This window comes from Trachinotus anak, unplaced genomic scaffold, assembly GCF_046630095.1.
Source record: "Trachinotus anak isolate AG129_WGS33_773 ecotype Australia unplaced genomic scaffold, CSIRO_AGI_Tana_v1 ptg000032l, whole genome shotgun sequence".
NCBI classification, from domain to species: Eukaryota; Metazoa; Chordata; class Actinopteri; order Carangiformes; family Carangidae; genus Trachinotus; species Trachinotus anak.
In genome coordinates this window covers 15,173,208-15,186,572 of record NW_027273883.1, presented here as the reverse complement: position 1 = coordinate 15,186,572, position 13,365 = coordinate 15,173,208, and the positions used below count along the sequence as shown (strand labels likewise).

Below are 13,365 nucleotides of genomic sequence, written 5' to 3'. Positions count from 1 at the left end.
AAACAAACAGGCCAGATTGTTCCCACAGCTTAAAGAGGCAACAAGAAATATGAGTCAGACAGAGCAAACGTAACCCTCTCCTCTCCTGATACAAACAGGTAAAGGAGTCAGCAGGTTCTATTTCGACCACGTAGAGGGAAAAGTCAGACAAAAAAAGACTTGTGCTTGCTGCACAATATATACCAAAATGACAAGGGAGATAGTGGTGATGGATGGAGAAACTGGAAGTGCCGAACAGAAGGAGATGACTGAAAGGCCAAAATGGGATAATAAAGTTCAATATTTGCTAACCTGCATAGGTTTTGCTGTGGGACTTGGCAATGTGTGGAGATTTCCATATCTGTGTCAGGTCTATGGTGGAGGTAAGAGAATTTCATTTACACTTTGCTTTGCAAGGTTAACACAAAAAGTAAAGTCGGACAGTCTTGTAAAAATCTGGCTTCTCACTTGGTTTTCCATGTCAAGACACATTTTACAGTCAATTGCCCACCACAGTTTGACAAAATGTTAAACTGTGGAAAAACTGCTCTGAAATGCTGCTATTTAAAAACTAAATGATCTTTTTCTACCATTTTTAATCCCTAAAGTTATGAAAATACCAAAAATGTTTTTTGAAAATAATTTGTGTAAATAACAACCATCTTACTAATATGTTCCCACAATGCAAGCAATCAGATGTACATGCAAACACACACACATACTCAGACACCAGTTGTACTGCCATATGGCACAATAACTTTTTCTCGTTTTCTCTTCAGCCTTTAGATAACCATTATTGTCTTACTCTCCAAATTGCAATGGGATCATGACATGGCTGCAGATATGACTGTATGGATAAAACAGCCTGATCTTCGTTCTGTAATTGAAAAAATAAGAAATGCGGCTTGACTACAAAACTACTTTAGATAAACTTTCAAATTATGCTTGTGAATTCTCATCTGTAACTCACTGTTAATACTGTCAAATTTAAAGACATGACATTAGATCTACATACGTATACATACACATATACATAAAGTTTTTATATGACTGTCAACACATCTTAATCAGTGAGTCACCTGGTAGTTTTTGCCTTCTTTCCTTTGTTTTTTGATATAAAACATGACTTTAATAATTTCAGCCAGCATGTTTTCGTGTGAAGGACAATCTAGAAACCTCCCCCCAAAAAAGGGACAAAATATTATCACAATCCCTACAGTCCCTACAGAACTGTTGATCTATAGTAATTACTTACTCATAATCTTGTTATGAGTAAGTGTGATAAAGCTCTGACTTGATAATAAAATGTCCAGTAATCGGAAACTAAATGACCTTAAAGGCAATGCCAATGTTTTTTTTGAAGGTGAAGTCAGTTGCTTACACAATAAAGTCATGGTTATTGTTTAACTTATTTTTACTTATGTATTTGCTTTATTTCAAGGGGCGTTTCTGATTCCTTATGTCATTGCCTTGGTGTTTGAGGGACTTCCTCTGTTGCACATGGAACTGGCCATCGGACAACGGCTCCGCATGGGAAGTGTTGGAGTATGGAACTCAATCTCCCCATATCTTGGAGGTTTAGGTGAGGAGGTCTGGTATCAATAAATGTTACCCATTTATGAAATTCACGCAGAAATTCAAGACGCCAAAATGGGGGAATAAACAGTAGAACATAAAGTCATGACTGCCTTGAGATCTCTACCATCTCTACTGTGCATACATACTTTTTTATTGGAAAATATCTATGTTTGTACACAGGTGTGGCTTCCATGGCAGTATCCTTCCTAGTTGGCCTGTTCTACAACATGATCTTGGCCTGGATCCTCTGGTACTTCTTCCACTCCTTTCAAAATCCACTTCCCTGGAGGGACTGCCCAATAAACCTGAATCGTACTGGTAATTTTTACAGCAAAAATAATATCATTGCTTAATAATAACTGAAGTAAAAGACAGAGAGCCCAATTAATTGATAAGAGTATAATAATCTAAGCTGTTTGATACAGGCTATGTAACTGAATGTGAAAAGAGTTCACCAGTGAACTATTTCTGGTATCGTGAAACACTGAACATAACGCCAGACATCGAGACCACTGGGTCCTTACAGTGGTGGCTCGTGTTGTGTCTTGCATCTGCTTGGTGCCTCGTGTACATCTGCTTCATACGTGGAATTGAGACTATTGGAAAGGTAATTTATCTGTTTGTTGTACTGCTAAAAAAATATTGTTATTATATCTTATGTTATCATATATTATGTCTTGTACTGCCCAGATACCAGTCATTAATGACAAAATTGTGGTAAAGCTGTCTTTCTAAAATACACATGAATATGAAATGCATCCTTATTTTGCAGTGCTCCACCAATGAAAATGCTCAACATGTTTAACACCTACACAAGTGACAACAACTCAAAAATAGAGCTTGTGGACATTAAATATTAAAACAATGTCTGAAATTTTTCAACAGGCCATTTATGTCACAGCCACTTTTCCGTATCTTGTTCTGACCATCTTCTTGGTCAGAGCCTTGACTCTGTCTGGGGCAAGTGATGGCTTAGTATATCTCTTTACTCCAAATGTAAGTTTGCTGTTAGCTTCTTACTGAAATGATTTCATAACATGATTTAATGAGTAAAGTCTGAAATTAAACTAAAGTTAATATGTTCACAGTGGGAAACCCTTAAGAATCCTAAAGTGTGGTTGGATGCTGCTACTCAGATCTTTTTCTCTTTGTCTTTGGCCTTTGGGGGACTTATTGCTTTTTCCAGTTATAATGCTCAGAAGTAAGATAATTCCTGTTTTAATTCACTGTCTAATACACACACACAACCCCCCCCCCCAACAAAAACTGAGATAGTATTTTGTCCTTGCAGGAATAATTGCGAGAGAGATGCCCTTATTGTTGGATGTGTGAACAGTTTTACATCGATATATGCATCAATTCCTATTTTTGCCATTCTGGGATTTAAAGCAAATGAAAACTACAATGATTGCAGAAATTGGTATGTACCATTGAGGTAATTATAGTGTGCCATAGTACAGTATATCAGCTCCATAATTATACTTTATTATTAATAAACGTGCAACTGACAATTATGTCATTAGAAGTCGTCAGACCTCAAGTAATGTAACTGTTGTGACTACACCATATACATGACTACAGTATCAGTCACACTCACACTCTTTATCTTAAGTGATGTTTATTTGAAAGACTGATTTTTGTCTTGCTGATTTTAGGAACATACTAAGACTGACAAATGCATTTAACATTGGAGATGAAAACATAACTCTTGAAAACTATGATCACTGGTTAAACTATCTAAATGCAACTGATCCCTCAGAGGTTGAAAGCCTCAGTCTAAAAACCTGCAACCTTCAGACTTTCCTGGACCAGGTATAGTACATGCATTACTATTAACATAGTTTTGATAACTTTTTCTTTACAAAGTTTTGTGAGGTCGTTTTTGAGATTATGTATCACATCTTACCTGTAGAGCGCTTCTGGAACTGGATTGGCCTTCATTGTGTTCACTGAGGCGGTGATAAAAATGCCAGGCTCTCAGGTATGGGCAGTGCTGTTCTTTGTAATGCTCTTCAGCCTGGGCTTGTCCTCAATGTTCGGAAATCTAGAGGGGGTCCTAACTCCTCTGCTGGACCTGAATGTGGTCCCACCCTGGATTCCTAAGGAGATTTTCACAGGTGAACTGAAAGATCTAAATGTGAACATCTGGATTAACATCTGCTAAATCAAAATGCATGTTGTCATAGGATGCTAAGATGTGTCCAAACAGCATACTATCCTCTCAAACACAAGTGGGCTTTCAGATCACTTTTGTATAGGTAGATTGTGTAACAGTCTCCATATTAGTGCCTTATGCATATTAATTATTATATAATGAAACAATATCAGAAATGTTACATTTCTTCTATTTTGCCTTATTGCTCATAGGTTTCATATGTCTCACTTCCTTTACTGTGGCTCTCATCTTCACTTTGGGATCTGGAAACTACTGGCTGGAGATTTTCAACAGCTTCGTGGGATCCATGCCTTTGCTCATCATAGCATTCTTTGAGATCATCAGTGTGGTATACATCTATGGCATAAATAGGTGAGATTGTGATTCATTTCATGATTATACTTGCAATATTACAACACATTTGGATGATTTGACTTTGAGTTTCCATTCGCCCGCAGGTTTAGTGACGACATTGAATGGATGACAGGTCGGAGGCCGAATATCTACTGGCAGGCTACTTGGCGCTTCATCAGCCCTTTCATGCTACTGGTGGTTTTTGTTGCATACGTTGTGATTGAGGCAGAAAAAAGACCAACATATAATGCCTGGAACCCAGATTATGTAAGGCCGATTTTACAGCTCGATAACATCACTGTGTAGAATTTGTTAAATCTGCCACAAAGTAAAAAAGAAAACACTGACTTTTCACTCCATTACCCCCCGCAGGTGAACTTCCCCCTTGCTGATGTTCTGCACTATCCTGAATGGGTTTTCGTTATCTGTGTGCTCCTATCTGTGCTTCCTGTCGTGTCCATTCCTCTTGTGGCTCTCTACAGATTTATTGGCTTCCTCAAGAACTACATCATGAACAGGCACAATCAAAACCCATACGCAAATGAGTTCTGTAATGGAGAACTGTAAATGAAATTGTTTTCAGAAATGAAATTGTTCTATCAGATCAATGGTTAGGACTACTATGAGATATTTTGTCATTGAATAACTTCGTATTGTACATATTTATTTGGAAAGAAAAAGACAAAGTTTTTTCAGGTTATTTTTTCTATCTTTGTATAGTATGATATTGCAAGCTTGTAATTTCATTACAGTTTGAATGACATTATCACTACAATACTACGGTGTATTGGCAACAGCAGCTGTAATTTCAGAATATTTGCTAAATGAAAACACATACATTTTGTCTTCATTTACACAAGTGTATTCATATTGGGGAGGGAAATGTAAACAGCAATATCCCTGGGAAAAATATTAGCTGATTGCCAAATGCTGGAACAGAGAATGAGATTTGTGTTGATATTTGATTAAAGGAAGACAACAGTTAATTTCCTGTGTTGATGCTGTGAATGGGGACAAACGGAGAGTGATGGATGAGTTCTTTGAATGGTTTGCGATAAGCTCATTATTAGTTTTCAAAAAAACAAACCAACAAAAACATGTGTACAACATGCACAACCGATGAGAGGATGTTTGTAGTGATGTTGTCTTTGTATGTTCAGGCAACATCATCATTGTCAACACTTATTAATACTACACAACTTTCCCAACTGCCAAGGAAGCTGTTTTCTTGTGATATAATATAGTTGTCTGCTTTCTACTCTCTGTTCCCTGCGTCAGTGAAGAGTGATGTAGTGTTGCATGGTGTGTCCTTTATGTTACTTTTTTGCACGTGGTTGTATGAGTAGTAGACTGTGCTTGTGTGTGTGTGTGTGTGTGTGTGTGTGTGTGTGTGTGAGGGTTCATGCATGTGCTTACTTGCCATGCGCATGTATGTGTGTAGTTTGAGTCATACGAGTGACACTGTTATCCTTTTTTGTTGTGTGGGTGGACAGTGATATTGTCCCCCCAGTGTCACGTGCTTTGGAATATGCTGGCTGCCTTTGTTGTCCCTCTGCCTGTTCTGCTTTTCTGGCACTTTCATACAATGGTGCACTTGAACAGTGTGATGTTATTAAGCCTTTCAAACTACTACAGCTTGAATTCCAGTTCTCAGGAAAGACTAGCATCCCAATGTAGGATACATGGCACAAGATACATCATCGAGGAACAACAGCAAGGATTGAGAGTATCATCATAACAAAGGTGACCCTGGAATGATTTATGAGAGCTTTAATTATTTTTCAGTTTAAGACTGCATTTACAGAGCTATGCAAGGTTTTCATGCTAATGCTGCTTTCAGTATTGCTATATCTAAATACATGAGAAAATCTTAGTGTTGGTATGTTTTTCTGACTTATTGACCCACTGCAGCCATTATTTATGACTCTTTTACAATTGAAAAAAAGAAATCTGATGAAACTGATTAAATAAGATGTGTCATATTTAATATTATGGTGTCACCATCCTGCTGAGGAGGCTTAAGTGGTTTGTTGAGTTCAAAAGGACATGGTGTTTCATCTTCTGTTGAATTAAGTGTGCTGGTGTTGATTTTTGGTGTTGTTCTAGAATTGTTAATAAGTAAATAACCACTAATCCTGTAAGTGCTCTAGACACTCTTGTAGTCACCAATAACACAGTAACCTTAGTAGGACAACCTTAACTGTCTTTCAAAACATCTAAGTGAGTGGGTGCTGTGACCTACAGTGTTGTAACACTGTACTATCAACAATGGAACAAGAGTGCGACAAGTTCAACAGTTGTTTGGACCTACGATCCTCCTCTAGGCGATGTCCCAGCGAGAAGATGCCTCCCATTGTGGTGGGGTTATGGTCGAGTTTGAGTCTGACGCCATCAGGGATGCGAGAGCTAAAAAAGCCAGGAGTATACCAGGTGAACTCAACTTTAAACCCAACTAGAATTGATGCAAAGTGTTTGCAGCAAATGTAACATGTGCTTAATCGCTTTTCATGCATTTCCTCGTAAGGTTCAGCTCTTATCTACCTCAAGGGCCCCAAGTTTCTCATCTATGTCAGTGGAGCATTGTCAATGTGGGTAAGAATCATTTCCTGAAGAAACAGATTCCTGGAGCAATAGATAAGACATCGAAACTTAAATAATTGCAAGGTAGTTTACTTACTGTAAACCGTATGACAACATACAGACAGCCTCTTTTAAAGCAACACATAATGATGACATATATGTTGTGTTAAACAGGGTGACCGCATGTGGCACTTTGCTATCTCTGTGTTCCTGATTGAGCTGTACGGCCGTAACCTGCTGTTGACTGCTGTGTTTGGATTGGTAGTGGCTGGGTCAGTGCTCCTGCTTGGGGCTTTGATTGGAGACTGGGTTGATCGCAATCCCAGGAATAAAGGTATGCACGACAATTTCACACACACGTTTGAACATTTTAGCATGCAGTACATCACAGAACAGTGATAAAGATCAGTGTATTTCAATCTTGGGCACAGAAATGTGCTGGTTTCCTTTCCCGCTTGGTGATAAATTATGTTCCCCCATAAATCAGTCTCTGATTTGATAACTATACTCAACACCACAGGACTCAAGGCACAAGGTTCACAGCCACTGACTCATATCTGTCAAGGCTAGCATTCGTTTTTTACAGAATATATTATCTATGGTCTGAGAGTCTAAAACTGTATTTTTTTTTTTTTGTCCCCTATTTTAGTTGCACATGCATCTCTTTTCATTCAGAACATCTCAGTGACAGTATGTAGCATTGTGCTCATGTTGGTGTTCTCATATAAGCAAAGGATTGAACAGATCTGGGACGGATGGCTTACTGTGAGTAGACACCACACATCTGACTAATAATTACATTTCATGACGTGATACCTTGTTGATCTGCAAACAGGATACTCACCATGATTGTTACACAGAGGAGTTATTGCTGCTGTTGTCCCCTCTGTCCCGTGTCCCTGTTGTCTCTGCTTCTGAGTTTGTGGCTACTCTGTGCTGTCATAGTAACATGTTGCATCACAAAACTCACACAAGGTGGTTTGTTATACGGTGGTGATCATCCTGGCAGATGTGGCAAACCTTGCAAGCACAGCGCTGACCATTGCCATTCAGAGGGACTGGATTGTGGTTATCACAGGCTACAACCGAGGTCACTTAGCTGGTGAGGGGATTTCCTCTCTGTTTATGCACATGTTGGTTTGTATTCCATGTTTGCCATGGGCTTGCATCACAGGTTATGTATGATAGACACTTGAATAGCAGAGAATACGAGGTGGTGGTCTGTTTCTGCTCTTGCTAAAACTCGTCTAGTGGAAGCTCATTAACCTCTGTGTCTTTGATCCTAACAAAAGGAATGAATGCGACCATGAGGCGGATAGATCAGGTGACTAACATCCTGGCCCCACTAGCGGTGGGACAGGTCATGACCCTGGCCTCCAATGTAGTTGGCTGTGGCTTCATCCTGGGCTGGAACCTTGTGTCTCTCATTGTGGAGTTCTTCTTCTTGTCACGGGTGTACCGCATCGTTCCTGCTCTTTCAGTCAAACCACCAGTGGTGGAGGAGGATGAGGTGTATTTGCAGAGCATGGACAGAAATTCACAAGGTATGGGCAGATGTTTTTTGTGTGTGGTTTGAAATTTCTGTATTTCTAGATTTTAACATTAGAATGCAATTAGATTTACATAAAATATGGCAACAGCATCATGTGTTCAAGTGCTTTAGGCTAAACTATGTTAGCACTGCCTGCTTGTAGTTGGCAAAGTAGAGACGTAATACAGCAGCTACAAGATCTCAAATTTAATTTTGAAAACTTGCTTTGATAGCAGAATAAAGAGGTGGACATCATCATGGGTGCTATCTAGTGAGATTTGTGGCAATTTTCATGTGGCTTAAGGGAAAGATAACAAAATACATAAATACATTGGCAGTTCTTTGAAAGGACATAAGAAAAATATGTATTATTTCATTTTTTGCATTACAGTTGGTTAGGTTGTGATATGACGCCTTTGTTGAATTATAAAACACTGTAATTAGCCTGGAACTATCACAATGAGCTTAATGGGTGCTGTCATCTCTTTAATTCTCTACAATTACATTAAATGTGCTAAAGTAATCATAGAATAAAAATGATCAAGCTCCAAAGCCTCACTGAAGAATGTGACACAATCCTCAGTTTGTGTACAGCACCCAGCTGCCATGGTCCACATTAATGTAGATGGTCTGTATTTGACAGATAATTTGATGGGTGTAGAACCAGCTGAGGCTTGTTCATTTGATGGACAGTGATCAAGTGATCAGTGGTCAAGTGATGGATGAAATTCCTGTTTCTCATCAGGGGAAGGTAATGTCACACAACCTCAACCTCTGACAGAAGGCAACTGCAACATAAGCCTGCCCCTAAAAGAAATCACAGACCTGCCACTGTGTTTCCGGAGGTTTCGCTGGTTGGTGAGCACATGTAAGGATGGGTGGAGGGCCTACTATCGACAGCCTGTCTTCCTGGCAGGAATGGGTCTGGCTTTCCTCTACACCACAGTACTGGGCTTTGACTGCATCACCACTGGCTATGCCTACACTCAGGGTATAAGCGGCTCTCTCCTTAGTCTGTTGATGGGTGTATCAGCTATTACAGGGCTGATGGGCACCGTGATGTTCACCAGACTCAGGAAGACCTATGGCCTGATTAACACAGGAATCATCTCAAGCTGCCTCCACCTGGGCTGCTTGCTGCTGTGTGTGTGCTCTGTGTTTGCCCCTGGCAGCCCTATGGATCTTAGCTTGCTGATGCCCTACATTACCTCCAACTCCTCTGAACTTGGAGGGATGGCAAGCCAAAGGCAAAAACACACTTATCCTCTGAGGGGAGGCAGCAATCAGCCATTGCTTCCTGACCGCTCCTCCATTCATTGGACCAACAACACTGTGCTTTTTGAGAACGTGCCCTCTGGCACAGCACCAGAATCCTACATCTCCATTATCCTGCTGTTCTTGGGCGTCATCACAGCACGGATCGGTGAGTAGACATCTAAAGCTGACTGCATTCAACAGACACTAACACTTAAATGAGTACATATATTATATTAGTATACAATGCACAAGTATGTCGTCAACTGTAAAGCCTGACCCATACATGAGCATGGCAGATACTACAATCTGGTTTATCATGAATATACTACCATCTGGGTTGGCCGTAAAATAACAAAGATATGATTAAGGTTTAGAGAGTTTCACTGTTGCATAGTTTATCCACCGGAAAGCACAGTAAAAAATCTGTAAAATGTCCCACTCATATTGATAGTCAAACTTGATACTTGCAACTGTACTCTTGATAGTCAAGAGTACAGTTGCAATGTCAGTGTATGTGGAATAGTCAGGGGGTTATTGGGATGCCCTGCAGGTAGATATAAATGTTGCTATAAGCTTAAAAAAATCTTGTTCTTGTTGGGCTCCAGTTGACTGTTCCCAACAATTAAATTTTTGTGTGAGGGGTTGCCCAGCTGTTAAGACTATTGGCTAATTTAACGGCCAGATCAATTTTTAATCCTAATGACATTTGTGTTTTAGGTCTCTGGTCCTTCGACCTGACAGTGACTCAGCTCCTACAGGAGAACATCTGTGAGTCAGAGAGGGGTGTGGTAAACGGGGTGCAGAGCTCTATGAATTACCTGATGGATCTGCTTCACTTCATCATGGTCATCTCTGCTCCACAGCCACAACACTTTGGCATCCTAGTTATCATTTCTGTATTATTCATCACCACTGGGCACACAATGTACTTCCTGTACGCACACAAAGCCAAGAGAAAACGCCGCCTCGACACATAAGGAGCAGACGTGGCCCACACATCCAGGCGCGAGATGCTTACCAGCACTGACTCCACTCTGCACCTGTGAAATGAATGTCTCCCTCCTGTTCCTTCAGCAATCTTATTGCAACACTCCACTCCCGACGTAGCCATTCATTTCAGCACAACACAGCAAGTGCCTGTCACACCTCGGTTGCTTTCTTCCTGCAGGGCCACGTGCCACAGCAGCAAACAAGAACTCAGGTGAAGTAGAGTGGGAGACACGCTCTCCCACACATTGAGGTGGCTACAATAAATGCAGCAATGATACCTCCAGGGGAACTGTCCTAATCTAATGTACAACAGGACACAAAGGTCATGGTAAGGCACCAGCACACGCCTTTGCAAACCCTGTAGGATTACTGCTAGACTTTCATCAAACAAGCCTGTTAACTTACATAGCTTTTTGGATGGGAGGGTAGATGGATGGGGAGATTTTTCTAACCTTCACTCAGTTAAGAACTGGTGTTGTGAGGAAAACCTAACAGTGGTACATGAAATATAAACAAGACAGTATTTTTACAAGTGGCATCAATGTTACTGATCCGTCCACTTGGAAATATTCCAGGATGTCCAGAAAGAGGAGCATAAAGGGAACTTGATGTGAGATTGTCTGATTAAAAAAAAAAAAAATCAGAAAGGCACCCCCCCTTTTAATGGACAGAAGTGAAAGGACAAAGCATTTCCTTCCCCTGGTTTGTTTCTTTGTGGATGAATCAAAAAAACATTTGCCTTTCTTTTATGCATGTAAACCTGGCTTATGGATTACAACAACAACAAAAAAGATCACATCACACCATGTACTTCAGTCAAACTTTAATACAAACTATTTTATTCTAATTGCTTGTGTACTTAGATAAATAAAAATAGTTTCCAAACTTTCTTTCCTTCCCATATAAAGAGTGATATTAATAGTTTTATAGAAATCCAAGCGGAACGCAATCTTCATTTTGTGACATGTTTGAAATCAGTGATAGCTATGTGTTGATAGCAAATGTCAATCACTGCTATAGGAGAACTGTATTACACTTTGCTTCATTCTTTTGTAGTTCTGATGAACTAAACTTTACCTTACCTCAACTAAGAACAAGGACACTGTTGGGAATATGACTTGGGAACTTGTATGTTTTCATATCTCCTTCATGTACAGTGGAAATAACATCAAAGTTTAACCTTCTGTCATACAACCAGCAACACATCTCAATATATTTGTATAATTTTCCTGTGAAATTTCCGTATTGTATGTTGTCCTTATTTTTCAGACTGACAATTATGATAATAAAGATGACTGAAGAGGATTTGGCCTCAAGTCTTCTGCCCAGAATGATAGACAAATAAATATTTGTAATGTAAAATAAAGTAGTACACAATGCTATGGTTCTACTAAGTCATCTGAATATTCTGCAAAATGTCACTGGCCCTATTAAATCACAGCCTAATGCATAAATAAAGTAATTAATTCAACCTGCACAATTTAATGTTATTCTGCTCTGCTACATTCATTTCAATAAAAAAGGACAGCCACATGGTTTAATACTGTCTCCCCCTTGTGGACTCTAAATATTTGATGTATAAATTTACAGAATCCATACATGCAACTTCAAAGGGGATAATGGAGATTTTCCTGACAACAGCAGTCCAACTATTGGAGAGCTTATATAATCTGAGATATATTACCACAGGTGGAGTAAATTCATCATCAGTCAGAATCAGCTGTAGCACCCAGAATGGTATCATGGCTGTTGACAGAAATACTGATAGTGTAAAAGGAAGACTGCAAGACAAGAACAACGGCAAGAGGAAGATATACAACATACACAGTACATAAATGCTGAGGACATAAACATGACACAGCCAGGGAGGAAACAGTGGCCATATGCATATGTAATAGCTTTTTGTGGCCAGTAGAGGTCAATGTCACATTAAATGGTCATCACTATGCTAGTATAGGAACGCTTTCCTTGGTGCACCTCTACTGCACACAGTATCTAATCACTGCATCTTCTAAGATTTTTGTAATAAAAGTCAGCACCATCCAAGAGTAATTGTAATACTTTTGACAATCTTCCAGAGGAGGACAAATGAGGGTGGACAGAATAACGGAGTATCACGGGAGTACTATTATATATCAACCATCTGAGATTTCAAGAGGTAATCATCCAGAAGTGAAGAACATGGAAGTCCAGTCTGCAGTCCACATATTCTCATCTCATGCAATGCCCACTATCACCATGGTGTAATCTCACTTTAGTCATATATTTAATATAACAGTGGTAGAAGAATTGAACAACAATACAGTTCACGAGTATGTACAGGAAGCTGAGAAATGATCTCGACAGCTCTTTGAATGGAAAGACCTTAAAAAACTGAGAGGGCTGAGGATGAATTTCGACACCTTAACTTGTCTATTTTTTCCATCCATCACAGGCCAACATCTCCAGTGTGTAAACCCCTAACTTTTAATATATGTTCTTCTGTTAATTCAAATTCCTTATGCTGTAATGCCACCTCAAATCCAGGCACCCTTGCCTCAGGTTTCTTAGCACCATCTACATAGATCTTGGTAAAATCACTATTCTCTTTCATTACATGATAGCTGAATATACTTCTCAAATCAATTTGATCTTTTATTTGTTTCTTTTGAACCTCTAACAAATACCAATCTCCACCAGATAGACTAGGTTAACCACTAAAGGGCTTACCCTCAGATCAAACTCTCTTTTGCAATGTCATTCCCTACCTGTCGTAATCCTTCTGATTACTCCCATTCTCCCAACACTCCTGAAACACTCCTTCTGTGGCTTGAGAATCATTTTGTCCCTGTAAATTAGCCCAGTAGTTTACTATCCGTTGCACCCTTACTGATTCCTAAAAAACCCACTGCATACCCTCAATGCCTGTGCCTGAATCACATCCAATTTCCTTAGAAGAGAC

At 39.6% G+C, this 13,365-nt stretch overlaps 2 protein-coding genes across 2 annotated transcripts; both read left to right on the top strand.

Annotated features, from left to right (window-relative positions):
* Positions 1-124: 124 nt before the first annotated feature.
* On the top strand, positions 125-5,052 carry LOC139613068 (sodium-dependent neutral amino acid transporter B(0)AT3-like). Its single transcript, XM_071469388.1, has 12 exons — positions 125-362; positions 1,421-1,561; positions 1,738-1,875; positions 1,983-2,164; positions 2,443-2,553; positions 2,646-2,758; positions 2,849-2,977; positions 3,213-3,369; positions 3,470-3,674; positions 3,925-4,084; positions 4,171-4,333; positions 4,439-5,052. The coding sequence occupies exons 1-12, from the start codon at positions 188-190 to the stop codon at positions 4,631-4,633; spliced, it is 1,869 nt and encodes a 622-aa protein (XP_071325489.1). The 5' UTR covers positions 125-187; the 3' UTR covers positions 4,634-5,052.
* Positions 5,053-6,393: 1,341 nt separating this feature from the next.
* LOC139613172 (ferroportin) lies at positions 6,394-11,729 on the top strand. The gene is made up of 8 exons (XM_071469582.1): positions 6,394-6,496; positions 6,591-6,658; positions 6,821-6,980; positions 7,296-7,411; positions 7,622-7,748; positions 7,939-8,211; positions 8,929-9,600; positions 10,152-11,729. The coding sequence occupies exons 1-8, from the start codon at positions 6,394-6,396 to the stop codon at positions 10,409-10,411; spliced, it is 1,779 nt and encodes a 592-aa protein (XP_071325683.1). The 3' UTR covers positions 10,412-11,729.
* Positions 11,730-13,365: the final 1,636 nt, after the last annotated feature.

What these genes read in the sequence shown, in the direction of transcription:
- LOC139613068 (XM_071469388.1), top strand. Translation starts at nt 188, where the DNA reads ATGACAAGGGAGATAGTGGTGATGGATGGAGAAACTGGAAGTGCCGAA. An exon ending in TTCAGACTTTCCTGGACCAG is followed by an intron (nt 3,370 to 3,469) that starts GTATAGTACATG and finishes TCTTACCTGTAG; the next exon opens with AGCGCTTCTGGAACTGGATT. An exon ending in TACATCTATGGCATAAATAG is followed by an intron (nt 4,085 to 4,170) that starts GTGAGATTGTGA and finishes ATTCGCCCGCAG; the next exon opens with GTTTAGTGACGACATTGAAT.
- LOC139613172 (XM_071469582.1), top strand. Translation starts at nt 6,394, where the DNA reads ATGTCCCAGCGAGAAGATGCCTCCCATTGTGGTGGGGTTATGGTCGAG. An exon ending in AAAAGCCAGGAGTATACCAG is followed by an intron (nt 6,497 to 6,590) that starts GTGAACTCAACT and finishes TTTCCTCGTAAG; the next exon opens with GTTCAGCTCTTATCTACCTC. An exon ending in TCGCAATCCCAGGAATAAAG is followed by an intron (nt 6,981 to 7,295) that starts GTATGCACGACA and finishes CCCCTATTTTAG; the next exon opens with TTGCACATGCATCTCTTTTC.